At 40.0% G+C, this 18086-nt stretch overlaps 1 protein-coding gene across 1 annotated transcript; it reads left to right on the forward strand.

Moving 5' to 3' along the window:
- The first annotated feature begins 1205 nt into the window (after window positions 1-1205).
- GATD3 (glutamine amidotransferase class 1 domain containing 3) lies at window positions 1206-17901 on the forward strand. Its single transcript, XM_083362471.1, has 7 exons — window positions 1206-1423; window positions 4410-4462; window positions 5505-5618; window positions 6681-6800; window positions 8311-8403; window positions 10116-10285; window positions 14848-17901. The coding sequence occupies exons 1-7, from the start codon at window positions 1292-1294 to the stop codon at window positions 14970-14972; spliced, it is 807 nt and encodes a 268-aa protein (XP_083218597.1). The 5' UTR covers window positions 1206-1291; the 3' UTR covers window positions 14973-17901.
- The last annotated feature ends 185 nt before the right edge of the window (window positions 17902-18086 follow it).

Here is an 18086-nt window from a genome sequence, read left to right on the forward strand (position 1 = left end):
CCATTTGTAAAAGCATGTTCTAATCATACTTTTTCAACAATTATGTAATTGATAGGTGCATAAAAATGGGAGACTATCTAGATCACTACACTGATCCCTTGCTACTAATGGTACTATTTGTAAAGTATTCTTTTCCTCATTCCAACATACCTTATTTTGCAGATTTTTGGATTAAATGAAATTTTGGAATAATTAGTCATGTTGCTTAATCCTAACATAACAAAATATTTTTACTGAACATTTCCATAATCTAAGTGGGAAAATAATATGGTTTTAACACGGTAAGACAGATCCCAAAAGTGGCTTGAGAAAATGCTTGGATTAGATACAGTACGTGAACCCATAGTTTGGCACTTGTGCAAGGCAAGAAAATAAAAGTACTTAAATTTGGGTTTTTTTTCCTGTTCTGAAACTTTTGAACGGGCCAATACAAGACGAGACTATGATGCAGATAGTGCTTCCCTTTCAAAAAAAATGTCAGAAGGAAGTTTAAATTGTCGATACCAATGCAGCCCCAAGCCGGTATAATCATCCACAAAAGAGGTGCATTCCTGGGTTTAAAGACCTTCAACTGGGAGGACTTCAAAGCTGCAGGGATCGGCAATTCCGCCAGGTTGGTTTCGCTATACAAACCACCAGAATGGATTGTATAGAACGGTTATCCGAACACGTTGCTTCCCTTCCCCGTCCCCCGAAAGGCACTACCGAAGAACTTATGTGGGGTTGATCGGACGGTCGCTAGGTTGCATTTTGCAGAGCCTGGACAGTGCCAGAGGTCACGCTACTCCTCTCGGCAAGCGACCTAAGGCAGACATGTCAAACACGGATCCGGCCCACAAAGTGGTTTCATGTGGCCCGCAAAGCCATCCTGGAAACAGTGAGGGAACGGCCCCTACTGCCTTGGCTCTGGCCCAGAGACCTTCCTCCTACCAGAGACCCTCAGATCTGTCCCACTCCTGCCCAGGCCCCCATAGGCACCCTTGATGCGAACAATGTAGAGCTGGCCACGCCCACCCAGCAGGCCATACACACTTTAGCCACGCCCACCCAATAGGCCACGCCCACCCGGCCCCTTGAGGGCAACCGCATTGCGGCCCTCAATGAAATTGAGTTTGACACCCCTGACCTAAGGGATAACAAGACAGTGACGCGGAATAAAGCCTCCGACCTCTAGGTGGAGCTGCGGCGGGCGTCCTCTTTTGAAACTCAGCCTTTGGAGAAGCCGCTTGGAAGGCTTCGGTGGCCGCGGAGCCTTCAGTTCCTCCTCGGTTCGGGTTTCCTGGGAGTCGAAATGTGGGCTGCTAAATTCGCGAGCCCCCGTTCGCCTCTCCTGTCCTCGGTGCTCTTGCTCTCCAAGGGAGCCCCAGCTTCCAGCTCGCCCTTTCACTCCTCGGCGCACCGTCACAGGGCTAAAGTGGCCGTGGTGAGTTCGCCTCCGCCGCAAAGGCAGCAGCAGCAGCCTCACGGATGCCAGGACGAGGAGGAGGAGGAGGAGGAGGAGGAGGAAGCATTGCCGGGAGGGGTCCTTTTTAGAAAGCTTTGAGGCGCGGGACTCAGCAGCCGCATTTCTCGGACTCCTCCAAAAGAGGCTTCCGTCCGGCGGTCAAAGAAAGCATTTGCAGCGTTGGATCATTTTCCCAAGACTGGGAGTCTGCTAACTTTGCCACAGTTGGAGAGTCAGATGGGGGCGGTGTCTGTGTGTGTGTCTGTGTGTTGCCAAAGATCGGTAACAAGTGAAATTTCGCACAAGTATGTTACGTGGCTGTTATCTGGCCGACCTTGGCTTGACTCGGCCATTGGGGGGTCACAGGAATTAAGGAATCCTAGGATTAGTCTAGGAAGTCGCACTTCTCACAAGGCAATGGGGTCAACTCGTGTGTGTGGGTGTGTGAGTGTGGGTGTGTGAGTTTACCCCAGTGATAACTCTATAAGTTACTTCTGAGTGTAATTTATGTGTAAGGTTATACTTAAAAATCATTTGTCTTCAAACACCTATATGAACTGTCCCTTTGGTATGTTGGTGACTTGCTCATAATTACCTATTGAATTTAATGGCTGAAACCTGGGTCTCTGCAATTGTAAACCAGCATGTGCATTTTTATTTTAGATTATCTCTCGACTTTGTGCAACATCTAGGGCTACAGAAAGTAGACAAAAGAAGGGAGTGGAGGGACAACACTGAATTTGTTTGGATTAAAATTAAATGCAACAGCATTCAGTGTGATTAATCAAATGGCCTATTACATTAAAAATTATAGCTTATTTACAGCATCTGGAGGGCTGTTGTGGTCTAGGGAGGCACAGTACCACATTTCTGCTCCAATTTGTCTGCCTGTATAGTCACAGTTTTTTGGTGTCTTCAGGACTGATATTTAATGGCGTTAATTTTAATCTTCAAAACATTGTGCTGTGTTAATGTATTATTCTTTTAAGCTATCTCTTATTTGTATTGCTACAGATTACTTGCACAGGGTGGCCAAGGTCTTAACAGGCTTGGAAAGCAACTAATTGTTATCTCTTGATGCACTTTATATTTGTATATATATAGACATACACAGTAATACATAAGGGAGCATGTGCAGTATAACACTATACAAATCAGAAATAAGCCCATTATTCTTGATTGAACTTCTTACTAGATTGTAACTGCATCTCCGGTTCTTTATAGGAGAACAGGCCTAATAAGCATCATGGGACCATCCAAGTGCCTATTAGAACAGCCTACACTCCTAGAGCATTCATTGTGCTGTCGAGCGCCCACCATTATTGTAGAAAATTTGTGGCACAATTTCTGCCTTACTTTTTTGAGGCAGAAAGCATGCAGAAGTTGTAGGTAAGACTTACAGTAGGTTTACAATGTTTAATCCCCCTCTAATATTTCCCCAAGGAACAATCAAGTTCTGTTTCTGAATGCTCTTTCATTTAACTGTTCAGTTTCCATAATTTTAGGGGCACACCTGCTTTATCATAACAGATCAGAATGTAGATGTCAGAAATTTATTTATTTATTTATTTTATTTTAATTCCATTTATATCCCGCCCTTCTCCGAAGACTCAGGGCGGCTTACAAGCTTAGCAGTAGCCTTCATTCTATGTATATGCCTGCTTATTAGGGCTTTCACACACACCCCAAGCGGCATTATATTTAAGATTGATTAATATAGTTGTCTTAAATTAATAAATTAAAGGAAATCAAATCTTTCCTGCTACTTCATTGCTTCTCTGTGGTATATAAACTGCTTCTGGATATTTTAACAATTTTTTATCCCAGGAAAATTACCTTTCCTGAAAGGAGAAATTATTAAAATTATTAGAACTTTCCATACAAAACTGCAAAGTTACACCGGTATTTGAAGATCAGTGAATGCTACTTCATTTAATGGAAATGTCCTTTAAGTTAACAGCCAGTTTTGAAATGTGCCCTCCTAAGCATGGGTTGTCCCTGTGGAAGGATAAGTCAGGATATGAGCTGGTATAATAAACACAGCCAGTACTTAAATGGGGGATTTTATTGTAGATGCTATGATTCTTATACTAATAAAATATTGTGATCCAGTATTATATATAAGTGGAAATATTTACAAACCAGTATGTGCTTCTATGCACATACGGAATTTAGAAAAGACAGTGTAGGAGATTAAGTCTTAACCTACTTCCTCTCTCTCGAGTCTTGCTTTCTGCTTATAATTTATAACAGCTTCTTCTCTCCCTCCTTATCTCAGTTATTGATACAGAAATGTCATATGTGAGTTTTCTCTTTGCAGTCTTGCTGCCCAACAAAGCCTTTAACTCAACAACGTTTCACTGTCCTGCACATGAATCTTTACATAGACACAACACAGTCTGCTCTCTCAAGCTGTCCCAGGTTTCTCCTTCTGATCTTCCTTCTTGTCCCAGGATTGGAATCTCTGGACTTGGCAGGCTGTGTCATTCTTCCATGTTAACCAAGTGACGTTCTCTCCAGCATCAGAAATATAAAGCCACTCTTTATTTGCTTTTTCTTTTTCTTTTAATAGTCTGTGTCTATAGTCTAAAATGCACATGCCACTTTACAGGTGCATTCTAGCATTTTCCCCTTTTCTGCCTATGAGCTCTTGATCTTGTGCTGACTTATTTGCCTTCTCTAAAAACAAGCCCATAATTTTGCCACAGACCATTCCTTTAGCCAGATACTTGAAGGTGCCACAATCCCATAATTCACATGTATAATAAAATAATTTGTAAAACTGGGTGTATTATTTTATCTCCAGATATATTTGCTCCCTCTATTAAGTTGGTTCACCACCTTTTGTGGACTTCAAGCTGTGTCACGCTATTATTTCTATCGTATCTGAACTTAAAATATATTTAGCAAGATTAGGAGATATCCAAGAAAGGCTATTTTAATTTGTCTTTCTTTCTTATTATAGGTTCTTTCTGGTTGTGGTGTTTATGATGGCACTGAAATCCATGAAGCCTCTGCGTAGGTGTATTTTTAACATTGTAGGACAACCTCCATTGCCATAAGTAAAGCTGATTGATAGATAATCTAGTTATCTAGGCAGCATTTCGGCATTAAGTGAGTTCCTATTAGAATATTTTGGAATCTCATTTCTTCCTTCTATCGGTATTTAGTAGCCTCCACATGAGAGGGATGGAACATAAATCTAATAAATAAAATAACATTTTATTTTAAATTAAACTTGCATTTAATGGATTATTTATTTAGGCTCATTCTGGCTTTATTATATTTTGATGATAATAAATATTGAAAAAGTCTGGATAATAGATATGGCAATACCTGAAGATAGTAGAGTAGAAGAGAAAGAACTGGGGTATAGCACAACTGGCAAGAGAGTAAAAGTAATACCAATATTAATTGGTACCAATATTAAGGCAGCTTGGTGTAGGAGAAGAGCAGACTGAGCTAGAAAAGGGGTCCCCAACCTGTGGGCCATGGTCCACTACCAGGCCGTGGCCACCGGGCTGCAGAATAGGCTGGCCAGTGTGCGTACATGTGCGCACGCACTCATACCCACTTGCGCTAGCGTCACTGGCAAAAAGGGGGCAGTGGTAGCTGTGCTAGCAAGTGTCACGCGGGTGTTAGCACCACCCCATTAGCGTCACAGCTCCATTTGTGTGTGCCCGCGTGCGTAAAATGCTTCCCCCTCCCTTTCCCTCCGGTTTGCCAACTGAGAAAGCTCGGAGACCTCTGAACTAGAAGTTAGGGTTAAACAGTTGGAGCACCATTTGAACACCATCAGCATTGACAAAATCAGTCAATTGCAAAAGGCAGCTTTACTTGGAACAGCTTGCATCCTGCGATGATACCTTTAACACCATCAAACATCAACATCTGCCTATCCCAGGCTCTTGGGAAGGATCTGATAGGTGATAAAAATGCCAAATCCAGTCTAAACTCCTGGCTGACTGTGTGATGAACTATAGTAATAGTGACAAATCTAGTCTAAACATCTAGCTGAGTATGTGACAAACCATCATAATTTTATTGAATTTATTTATAGGATAATGGTTCATTTGAGCCGAGGAGGAGCCAGTGTTGACATGTATGCCCCAAATATTTCTCAGATGCATGTTGTTGATCACAGCAAAGGGCAGCCAGCTGACAGGGAATCAAGGTAAGAATTACTCATATATATGATTGATTAATGATATGCCATCAAGTTGTTGATGACTTTTAGTGACCACATAGTTATATTTTCTCCATGATGATCTATCCCTAACCTAGTTCTTCAGCTCCTCTAATGGTGCCCCCCCATCACCAGTTTAACAGTCTTATCAACCTTGCTGCTGGTTGTCCTCATCTTCCACCTTGCCCAGCACCGGAGACTTCTGCAGAGAGCTGGGTCTTCTAATGCAGGGCTTTTCAACCTTTTCACCCATTGTACCACTTTTAGGATATGGCAACATCCGAGTACCGCCTAGCAAGGTATAAAAAAAATTTGATGACCAAAAAAAAGAGGAAAAAAGTGTTGAAGTACAGGTAGTACTGTGCCCCCCAAGCAACAGCCGTGCAAGACGCCTGCCTGCCTGGAGGCGCTCTTCCTCCTGTCCGAGGTTTTCATTGTTGTGAGCATTTCGGTTGAGGATTGGCAGCGGGAGTGGGGTGGGAGGGGTGTTTGGTTTTTATTCCCCGCCCCCCATTTGCTGGGTGGTTGCAGCAGGTTTTGGTCACTTCACATGACCCTGGAACACTGTGACTGTCATAAATATGAATCAGTTGCCAAGCATCTGAATGTAAATCACAAGACCTTGGAGATGCTGCAACATTCCAGCTGATTGGCACTTCTTCTGGGCTCAGAAGTGCCAGGATAAGCGCCAAGCTCCAGCTGGATCCTGGCGCTGATCCTGGTACTTCCGCTGAGCACTGACAGCCTTGCAGCTCCAGCCATCTCTCGCTCAGGCTTGTGCGGTGCTGCCACTGGTTCAGCTCATTCCCCTCCCCCGCTACCACTTTTCTAGGATGGTCGCGTACCGCCTGCCAGGTGCCAGTGTACCACAGGGGGTACCCGTACCACTGGTTGAAAAGCCCTGTTCTAATGTGTCTGAAGTTAGGTTAATTTGAACTTCATCATTTGTGCCTTGTGTGAGAACACTGTGTTCTTTTTTAAAACTCTGTTGATAACCAGTATTCTAAAATTGGATGCCCCAAAAAACATTTATATTGATATTCTCTTAAGAAACGTCTTAACAGAATCAGCAAGGATCGCTCGTGGGAAAATTACCGACTTGGCTAGACTTACTGCAAGAGACTATGATGCGGTAGTATTTCCTGGCGGCTTTGGAGCTGCTAAAAATCTGTGAGTATTGAATTCTGTAAGTTGCCACAATATGGACTACTACTTTGCTAATCAGATGTGACTAAATGACATAGCAGGAAGTGTAAACTATGACTGCAACCCTGAACTGAAATTAGTAAAACGTACTTCTAAATATCCTTTCTCAAATCATGAAAAACAGAATTAAAAGTTGCTCTCCTTTCTATATGTCTTGGTCTTGGAGTGAGAATATACTGTGGTTACTTCAGGAAAGATTGCAGTATTAAGTGCGGTAATTAATGCAATATAAGTTCTTGTAATTAATGTGTCAAACAAGTTGAAAATCTGTATTTCAAATTTGTTGACGACCTTCAACCTCTTAAAATGTGCCATAGTTGACTAGTATTGCATAGTATTGCATGAGAGGAAAATGTTTATTTTTCAGGATGGCTTCCATATTGAGGCCATAGTTAGTTTCTCATAAGAAAGAACTAATTGTCTATTTAATTTGTGTTTTGTGCTTATTTCTTATTTACTCAATTATCTATTAAGTATTTTAGAATTTATTTTTTTCCTTTGCATGGAAGTATTACAATCTTTACTGAAATCTTGAGTGGCAGTCTGGGTATGACATATGAAAAATGCTTTTTAGGACAAAGCTTGGGAAATATTAGTGTGGACTAGAACTGGGCATGCATTTAAAATTACTCAGAAGAGCAGTCTGAAATATATGGAAGCGTAACTGCGGCATGTCTTCTGAGGAGCCTGTTTTTGGATTTCTGCGTAAGCCTGAAAAAAACACAACCAATGCAATTTATTAAAATAGCTCTGTGACTGTTATTATACTTGCCTAGAAGCACCGCTTTTGAAGCATACCTAACTCTGTTATTCAGTTTAAGCTAGCTGTAACATAAGATCAGAATAATCTCCTACTCTTGATTTTATATACCTCCATTCATTCACATCGCCATTTATTTAGTTGCTCTCTGTTTTCTCCCCTCTCCGAGTTTCTCTTCCAACATCCCTTTGCCAACGTATATATCAATAAGACAGTCATTTCTTTCCTGGAACATTCAGGGAAACTCTTACAAATCCTGTCCCTTGCAAGGCAATTACAGAGAATTTTTTTTTTCTGTTGGTTCTTATGAAAGCTTGTTTAAAGTCTCAGAGATAGCAGAACAAAGGAAAGAATTCCAAAGTTCCACTTTTTAAGATAAAAAGCAAGAAGTAATTAATGTTCCCTTTCCTGAACTCTTGGAAACAGGAGAATGCTGGAACTATAGGACGGAAAGGAGAAATATAAATATATAATGTATTGATAAACCCTTGTCTCTCAACTTCTATTTCTTTTTTGAAGGAGAAGTAGAAAGACTGACTTTGCCATTCCTGACATTTTGCTGGAAAGAGCATTTCCACATTAAAGGAACAGTATTTGCATTTACGAATGACAAAAAATAAGGTTATTTCAAGCATTCACGTCTTGTAGGTTACTGAATGTGGATGTGTATCTTTGAACTGTAATGCATTGTATGGGTTTCTTTTGTTGTGGCAGATCTACCTTTTCTGTGGATGGGAAAGACTGCAAAGTTAACAAAGACGTTGAGCGTGTGCTGAAAGACTTCCACAAATCAGGGAAGCCCATTGGGTATGTCACCTATTTAAATACTCTTTTCCAAGGAGCCCTTCATAGCTCCCAGTTCGGTCCAGGTAAAATGAATTTACAAGCCTAGAACTTCAAAACCAGATTGGTTAGGTACTTGGCAAGTCACAGTTGAGAGCTGGTGGCTGCTGTGAGCTTGGGGGAGGGTGTAGTCATCTAATTAGGCTAGTTTAAGCTGTTCATTAAAATTCATTAACGTTGTTTACTGCCAATTTTCGAGGTTTCTGAATAGTAACTTTAGATTAGAAGGGCAACAGATATGTCAGAACCAAAGGTATTCAGAAAAAGCACCTGTCTATTGCTTTTTAAAGTAGTTGTGTCTTTTCCTGAGGTTGCATGGCTGCCCTCTCCAGTGCAAACGTAATCCTCATTAGGTATAATACAGCAAACGCTTCTATGAAGAACTTATGAGGCTTTCTTTTAGCCTGAGATGCAGTTCTTTTTCTTTTTGAAACCTTTTTATTTATGTTATAAAAAAGTGGATGAGGAAGTAAACTAAAAGCAAAAAGCAAAATATATATGCAGTCTCCTCTCTCTGTTGTTGATTGTCTATATTTTTAAAAACCACAAAAACTAATGGTTTATATAAATATAGTAAAGGTAAAGGTTCCCCTGCACATGCGTGCTCGTCGTTTCCGACTCTAGGGGCCGGTGCTCATCTCCGTTTCAAAGCCAAAGAGCCAGCGCTTGTCCGAGGACGTCTCCGTGGTCATGTGGCCGGTATGACTAGACGCCAAAGGCGCACGGAACGCTGTTACCTTCCCACCGGAGTGGTCCCTATTTTTCTAGTTGCATTTTTACGTGCTTTCGAACTGCTAGGTTGGCAGAAGCTGGGACAAGTAACAGGCATTCACACTGCTACGTGGCACTCGGGATTCAACCCGCCAAACTGCCAACCTTCTGATCGACAAGCTCAGCGTCCTAACCCACTGAGCCACCGCGTCCCTTTTATATAAATATAAATGAAGTATTTAAATGCCATCTTGAACCAGTAGAACAAATTTTCCTAAAAAATGTTACAGAATATGGTCAGATAAAAAAAATAAAATTTATAGTACAGCAGTCTACCCAAAGACCTAATGGTTGAGATATTAAAAAAATAGTCAAACAAAAATGTGGATGGTTGAAAAAAATATATCGGGTTGAACCCCAAAATCGCCATGTGTCTACCAAATTTAATTCCACTAGGTAGGCTTGGACGACATTCCAGTTGTATGATTGAAATGTATTTAAAATGCTACAGTCCAAACAAAATATTCAAAATTTGATTAAAATCAACTATAAGATCTGACCATCTAATTTGAGCAAAGTAACTCTGTGTGTACGTTCTCTCTTTCTCTCTCTCTCTTTTATATATATATATAGAGAGAGAGAGAGAGAAAGAGAGACAGAGAGACAGACAGAGGCAGACAGAGAGAGACAGAGAAAAAATATTGTGTAGATGGTAATTTTAAAAATTACACTATATGTACTCATGGATAAACCTATCTGCAGATAAGCCAAACCAAATTTTTGGGTTGTGTTTTAGAACCTAAAATTCTTGGTTTATCTGCAAGTGTATACGGTATGCAAAAAAGGTCTAATCACTAAAATATTCTATAATACCAGATATTTCTTTGTTCCATTATTAATCTAGACTGTACATAATCTTTTTATGCTGAACTCTGCATGTAAATTATGCACTGGTTGTCTTTTAGGTTGTGCTGTATTTCCCCTGTCTTGGCTGCAAAGGTACTACCTGGCATTGAAGTCACCGTAGGCCAAGAACAAGAACAAGGTGGGAAGTGGCCTCATGCTAGCACCGTTGGGGCCATTAAAGCCATGGGAGGAAAACACTGCGTTAAAGATGTAACAATATCCTTTTCATGTTCAGTTTGACCTACCTCGAGGCAGAATTATAGAGTCAGGATCATAGGCTGGAAGGGACCTTGGAAGTTTATTAGTCCAACCCCCTGCCCAAGACAAATAATCTTTTATTGAAAACCTCTAGCAATAGAGTACTCACAACTCTGGGAGGCAAGCTGTTCCGTTGATTAATTGTTCTCACTGTCAAGAAATTTCTTCTTAGTTCCAGGTTGGATTTCCCTCCGATGAGTTTCCACCCATTGCTTCTTGCCCTGCTCTCAGGTGCTGTGGAAATTAAATCAACCCTCTCTTTCCCTGTGACAGCCCTTCGAGTATTGGAAACATTTTTGTCATTTTACCCCTAAGCCTTCTCTGTTAGGCTAAACAGAGGTCCCTTATCTTTCCATCGTACAATTTAGTCTCCAGACTCCTTATCATCTTTGCTGCTCTTCTCTGTACTGTTTTTAGGGCCTTAGCATTTTTTGGTATCATGAATACTGGATGCAGTATTCCAAGTGCAGCCTCACTAGTGCAGTGTAGAACAGTATTATCACTTCCGATGATCTTGATGCTATCCCTCTGTTGAGGCAGCCTAGGACTGCATTGGCTTTTTTGGCAGCTGCAGCACACTGCTGACTCATACATTTAAGTGGTCACCAGAATACCTAGATCCCTCTCACTAGCACTACTGTGGAGCCATGCACTGCCTATTATGTGTGCGTTGGATTCTTCCTGCCTAAGTGTAGGAACTTATTTTGGTCACCACTGAACTGCATCATAGGGCCCAGTGCGCAACTCTGTCGAGATCCTTCTGAATCTTGAGTTAGCAATTCCCCTGCAGATTTGATAAGCATCCTTCAGTCCTCTCATCTTGATCATTTATGTTGAAAAGCACCAAGACAGAACCTTGAGGTACCACACTGTGTGCTTCCCTCCATGTAGATGTAATTCATTTGACGATCCCATCTGATTATCTGTTCCAGGATTTTCCTGGATATTGATGTCAAGCTGATTGGTCTGTCATTTCCTGGATCCACTTTTTTCCTCCTTTTTGAGGATTGGAACCGTATCAGCTCTTTTTCGGTCCTCTGGCTGTTCCCGTGTTCCTGGAGCTCTAAAAGATTTCATTCAGTGGTTCTGAGTTCACATCTGCCAGCTTCTTCAGTACCCTGCAATGTAAACCATTTGATCCCAGAGATTTGAACTCTTCCAGAGTGGATATTCCTTGCCTATTATGACTTGCATTCCTGTTTGTCTCCCATGGTGCTGCTTTTGAAAGATTGGACTATTTTTTTTCTTTTTGTGTGAAGACAGATGCAAAGAAGGAATTAAGCAATTCTTTCTCCCTGCTGCGCATCACCTTGCAATCGTCTCCCATTAGTGGATTGATCATTTCCTTGATTTTCTTCCTGTTGCTTACATATTGAAAGAAACTTTGTTTATTGTTATTTTGGCATTGATGCAAATCTTAGTTCATTCTGAGCCTTAGCTTTACTGACACTATCCTTGCAGATTTGGGGCTATTTGCTGGTATTCTGTTCTAGTTATATGTCACTCTTTCCATTTTTTATACTTGTCCTTTTTGACCTCAGTTTGTCAGAGAGCTTTTTGTGCAACCATGCTGGTTTAATCTGGAGTCTTTTGTTTTTCTTTCTTTATTATATTCTTTTTTGTTTGGGCTTTTATTATCTTGTTTTTCTGAACTGTTTTTCCCTCTACGATTTCTGTTCAGGGAATCCTTCATATTGTGTCTATTAGCTTTGTTGAAGTCAACTCTCAAGGTCTAAAACACTAACTTTCTTTAGTTACCTGTGCCTACAGTATGGTGAATTCTAGTATGACATAAGTCACTCAACTTTCATTCCCTCAATCTTTTCATCCCTATTAGTAAGAATTAAATCCAGTATAGTTGACCCTCTAGTTCCCTCTTCCACCTTTTGGATGACAAAGTTGTCAGCTAGGCACATCTGGAAGCTGTTTGAGCTCCCACTCGCTGCAGTTTGCTTCCAGTTGGATGTTGGAGTAGTTAAAGTCACTCAGTTCTACAGTGCTGTATTTCCTGTTCACCTAGGCTAACTAGTTAGCATTTAATTGAGGAATCTCTTAATTCTGCTACAATTCCAATCTTGCATGCATGTTTATGCAACTCACTGAAATGCATGTCATCAATTCACTTACATACATGTCATCAATTCACTGAAATGTTTTCTAACTGTAATTACAGAAATGAAGAACTTTATTGGATTGTCCAGTAAATTCCTAATAATGGTATGAGTTACATTGCTAAAACTTTTCCTGGCTTTCTAAATTACCAGAACCAGGAAGTGCTGCCATTATCAGTATTTAGCTAGCAATATGGTGGAAGGGCATTTCTTCCCTTAAAAAGGTAAAGGTTCCCCCGCATATGTGTGCTAGTCGTTTCCAACTCTAGGGGCCGGTGCTCATCTCCGTTTGAAAGCCAAAGAGCCAGCGGTTGTCCGAGGTCATGTGGCCAGCATGACTAGACGCTAAAGGCGCACGTAACGCTGTTACCTTCCCACTGTAGTGGTCCCTATTTTTCTACTTGCATTTTTGCATGCTTTTGAACTGCTAGGTTGGCAGAAGCTGGGACGAGTAACAGGCGCTCACTCTGTTACGCAGCACTCTGGATTCGACCCGCCAAACTGCCGACCATCTGATCGACAAGCTCAGCGTCCTAACCCACTGAGCCACCGCGTCCCTTTTTTTTTCTTCCCTTACTGGCTGCCTTTTTAAGGGAGAAAGCTTAGATCGTATCAAGGAGTGATCTACCTTTTCCCATCGTTCAGCACACAATGCTAGACATTAAATTTTTTGCATCCAGTGTGTCTCTTTTGCTTAGGCCATATTATATATCGTTTTCTCCTTTTCTATTCTCCTAATATTGAAGCTTCACTATTTGCAAAACAAGGATCCTGGACATTTTTACATAGGCAAGGCAGAGAAACAATGCTGGATTTTCCCTTTTGAGATTAGAGCTCCCTCTCTAAACTTGAAGGAAAAAATGCTATTAATCTCCCTGACCTGTCCCCAAAGTGCAAGGAGAATAAGAGTGCACCCAAATTAGAGGTGTAATATATAATTGAAAAAAAACAGCATGGGAAATTATTTAAATTTTTGCAAGGATTAACATTAGGAATGAATTTGTTTTTAAATCGACATAGCTTCTATTTATTATCTTTTTAAGAGATAGTAAAACAGATTGTAAATTTCCTCTTTTTCTTCCCCTTCCCACTTGCTCTTGTCATAGCGTTGTCCTTGTATGAAAAATGCAGATAATCTAAATTGGAAAGACAGGGTAATTAGCTTTATTTGGACACAGTGGTTTAGCTCTAATTTTTTGCAGTCTCCCTTCTTGTTCAATATTATTGTCACAAAAGGAGACTGAAGACTTTTGGTTTCATTCTAGAGTAACATTCAATTGTGGTTATATCATACATTCCCCATTTCCCTCTTTTTTTTCTTCAGCCTAGCCACGAGGAGCATGAAAGTAGAAGTGTGCAACTTGAATTTGGCCTATTTCAGTAAAATGTAGTAAAGGTTATTGACCACTGTCTGAGTTCAGGCATGACATTAACCTGCAGTTATCTGAAAATGAAATCCAGTTTTCTTATCAAACAGAAGCTACAACCACTCAAGTCACCTAACGCTCAAACATTTTGTTTCTCTGAAATGTTTTGATTTTGGAAGGGTTCTCTAGTTTTTGATCTTTCCTCCTTGGTTATTTTGAAAGTGTGGCAAAATGAACTTCCAAATAATAATATAGTCTGCTCAGTCCTAATTAGCCCTGAATTTGGGTGGGAAAATTCTAAAATATTCTTTTTAAAAGTAGTATTTAGTGTAGTTAGATTACAATCAACACATCCTTCACTGAATACCCATTTTAGATGTAAAATGATCCAGAAAGTGTTGAGAATATTTTATTTTCTTATTACTGTTCTTGCAGAGGTTAATGGCATTAATCTAACCCTAGATATTGTCAGATGTTGTGCTGGAGCCTAACTCTAATTTCCGGCCTAGCTACGAGGCTCTTTAATTGGATACTGGAGCAACAAAGGGTTGAGACCGTATTGTGCTTTAAATAGTTGTAAAAGGCATGGCTGGTTTTTTAAGTAAATGTTTAAAACTTAGATGTTTAGCTGTGATTACATTGAACTAAACAAATCCACCCCTCCAATATCGGTACTATATATAGGCTGCAAAAACCATTTTACTACTAGACAGCAACTTTGCTGCCGTCTACTAAATGTCTAGGTTTTTGCAACCCAAATGTGGAAGGTACTTGAAGTTGAGCTTGATGTTTGGTGACCATATACAGTTCTCATAGAGATACTGTGAGAATAGTTTACCACTACTTTCTTTCAGAATATTTATTGTCTTCCCAATCCAGACTCCATCTCTGGTATTTCCATTCAAATGTTAACTACCTTCAGCCCTGCCCAGTTTTTGAACCAAGATAAATTTGGCCAAATGTTGTTATCTATAGGAATATATTTTTGTCAATAGGGGAAAGTTAAATACAATGTTATTCAATCATGTTAATTTCCTTAACTGGCCTTCACGAAGCGCATGTGGACAATACCAACAAGATAGTTACTACACCAGCATTTATGTGTGAAACGGAATTTCATCACATTTTTGATGGTATTGGAGCCATGATAAAAAATGTGTTAAGGCTGACGGGCAAATGAAATGGATTGTTTAATAACAATAGCAATAGCGCCTAGGCATATTGCAGCTTTGATGACAAAGTGGCACAGACTGTACTTTTAGATGTATTTTAGAGGATTGACTTAAATTTCTGAGCTAAAGCATCCTATACTTATTCAATCAGGATACCTTTAAATCAAACTCTTCTCCATATAGTGCATTGTCACTGACAATTGTTTTATATTCTGAACATCACCCATCGTTAAACAAATTGTAATTAATGACTCCTTAAGTATTTAAAGTATTACCAGCTGTTACCAGAATGTTTCCAATAATTGTATCATGAATTTGCAAATATGATTCAGCATGTTAAAGTTGAAAGACAAAAGATTCAAATTGGATTTGAATCACTAGTATGATATGAACTCTAAAGAACCTAATCTGAGAATTGAGAACAGCAGAATAAACTTTCATTCATTTTTCTAATTTAAATTAATTATTAGACCTGTGACTATCTGGTTGCTTGACATTCCATAAACACTGGTATATTACAAATTCCCAAAGAATTAGATACCATATAGGTGGTCACTTGAAGAAATGAGGCTTTCGTTCAAAAGACAATTCTAATTATAGAAAATGTTTTACAAATAAATTGTAATTCCTCTTGCCTAATCCATATGAATATTAAGTATTCTGATTTACTAAGAGAATTGAGGCAAGCTACTGTGCAACAGTTCAGATCAATTAAGAGAAATTAACTTTTCTCAATTAGATATACCACATGTTAAATAAAATGAAGTTAAAATCAATTGTTTCCATTTGTATTAATATGTAGAACATTTCTTTGGTCTATTTTTGTCTGCCTAATCCAAGAGAATTCATGTGATACTTTTAGATAAATCCATTTTGTGTATGTGTGTATGCATGCATGTATGTTTGTGCAGGCTTTCAATTCAGTGTTGACTCCTGATGACTAGGTAAGTCCAGGCAAATTTTTTGGCAACATTTCCAGAAGTGGTTTGCCATTGCCATTTTTCTAGCACTGAGAGAGAGGGACTGGCCAAAAGTCACCCAGTTGTCTTTGTGGCTAGGTAGGATTAAATCTCAGCAAAAAAGGAAGATTTTTGACATCTGATTATAAGGTTGATCCACTTGACCTATTTTGTCCCATTGTGATGGCTAAAACACGTCATCATCCTTTATCTTTTCCTAGCCCACTACAAAAGCAACATTTCCCCCTTTTTCCTATTACATCTCAAAATTAGGGTTTTATAACTTACTACACTTCATTTCATAGTGGGCAACACCTCCATCCAGTTGGTTACTATGCACTGTGGAGGAATGCCTGTCTGGTCACTGGTCTCCATGGCCAATTTTTAAACAAGTTTCAATTGAATATGAAAGGTTTGGTGGAAGAGTAGATATAACAATTCTGTACTTCCAAAGCTGTATGAAATTTGCCCACCTTTTAATAAATGCATTCCTTTATTTTCCTACAAGATGGTACATCCCTTCTCAAAAAGATTGATTTTCTATTGTGGTTTATATTTTGCCACAATAATGGTTTCTCTTTCTTCCCTGAATTCCCCTTTCTTCCCCCTTAGTTTCTTTCTCATGATCACATTGTGATTATTTCACTGTGGGAAGGAAAGCGTACCACTTCTGTAATTGTGCGAGTTTCCCTGATAAGACATGGATGGCTTTTGCAAATTATTTTCAAGGGTAAGATGTTTGCGGCAATTCCATAAAGAGAGTCACACAGAAACCAAGAATATTTTTGCCTAATTAAAACTCAGTTTCAAATGATACAGAGTGATTTGGAATCTTTCCTTGTTAAATGTCAAAAAGCCTGATAATTTAATTTGCACAGCAAACAAATTGATTACATTTGGATAATTTAATATTTAAGTCACTGTTGATTATTCTAAGTAATAGGATTTGGGCATGTTGATTTGTGTACCTGGTATCTCTTTCACAAATACAATCTTATAAGAACACCTATAGTAACCACAGGTATGTTCTTTTATCTCAATACAATCTCAATAGCTTATTTTGAAGTCCTTACAGGCTTAACACTTGAGCCAATTTTCTTCTCAGAATTCCTAGTGCAAAATGCTAGGTAACATTTTGGTAAAATCCTTGAAGTCAAGTTCAGTGCCTGATGGGGGCACGCTCAGTAGCAACTGGAAGTGGTTTGCCACTGCTTTCTTTCAAGACTTTCCTCGATTTAATCAGACCTAGCTTACAGCTCTGTAATTGCCTGATCTCACACTAATGATATAATATTGTCCTAAAAAGCCAGAGTCGAAATGTTTTCAGTTTTCACTATAGTGAAGAAGTTCTTTAATTCCCAAAATAATTTCTGGCCATTGTTCATGACAACTTGCTCAGCTGTATGGAATGCCTGTTTCAGGACAGTCTTGTGTTTGAGAAAGCAGCAAGGCATCATCTTTGTACAAAATTAACAGAATTGTATCTATTTCCCATGTCTATGGAAATTCTCAGTCACCCAGGTCATGGCTGTCCCAAAGGTACTTTTTCAAAAGGCAAATAACTGGACTTTTCCTTGAAGAGGGGGGAGCGCTACAGCAGGCACCATAGTCACAGCAATAGCACCACCAGGTCCACCGCGTCCATAGAGCCAGGCTCGCTGAGGAGCCACGATAACAAAAGCCCCTTTCCACAACCCCCCCCCCTCCACAACCCAAGAATCCATAACAAAACACACAGGCATCATTTGGCTCCGGTTCCAATCCAATCAACTCAGCTCAGGAAAAGGACGATCGAGTTGGTCGGCCCCGCCCAGCCGCCAGCGTCCGCTCACCAGTATGTTTGAATGTCCGGCTTCTCCTCCTCCGTCCTCTGCCATTTCCAGGCATATCCTGACGGGGGAGGGCACTAACACTCCACCGATAGTTCAGCTGACTGAATGGGGACCAGACGATGGTAAAAAAGGTCCCATGGCCACCCAACAAAGCCGAAATCCGTTTCCTCCCTAGGCGCTCAGAAACAGCAGACAGTCATCATGGTCATGCGCAGCAGAAGAAGGTTAAAGTGTGGTCAATAATTGAGTGGCCCTCTCTGAAACCTACATATTTTATCAGCCAAAATATTCTGTTATAACTCAGTCCAGGAGCTTTTACATAGGTAATTAG

Source organism: Vipera ursinii (assembly GCF_947247035.1).
Source record: "Vipera ursinii genome assembly, chromosome: 4".
Taxonomy (NCBI): domain Eukaryota; kingdom Metazoa; phylum Chordata; class Lepidosauria; order Squamata; family Viperidae; genus Vipera; species Vipera ursinii.

Bases quoted from the DNA above. Each gene is read 5' to 3' on its own strand.
- GATD3 (XM_083362471.1), top strand. From the start codon at position 1,292: ATGTGGGCTGCTAAATTCGCGAGCCCCCGTTCGCCTCTCCTGTCCTCG. The intron at 6,801-8,310 runs GTGAGTATTGAA...TTGTTGTGGCAG, and splicing joins TTTGGAGCTGCTAAAAATCT to ATCTACCTTTTCTGTGGATG. The intron at 8,404-10,115 runs GTATGTCACCTA...GTTGTCTTTTAG, and splicing joins AAATCAGGGAAGCCCATTGG to GTTGTGCTGTATTTCCCCTG.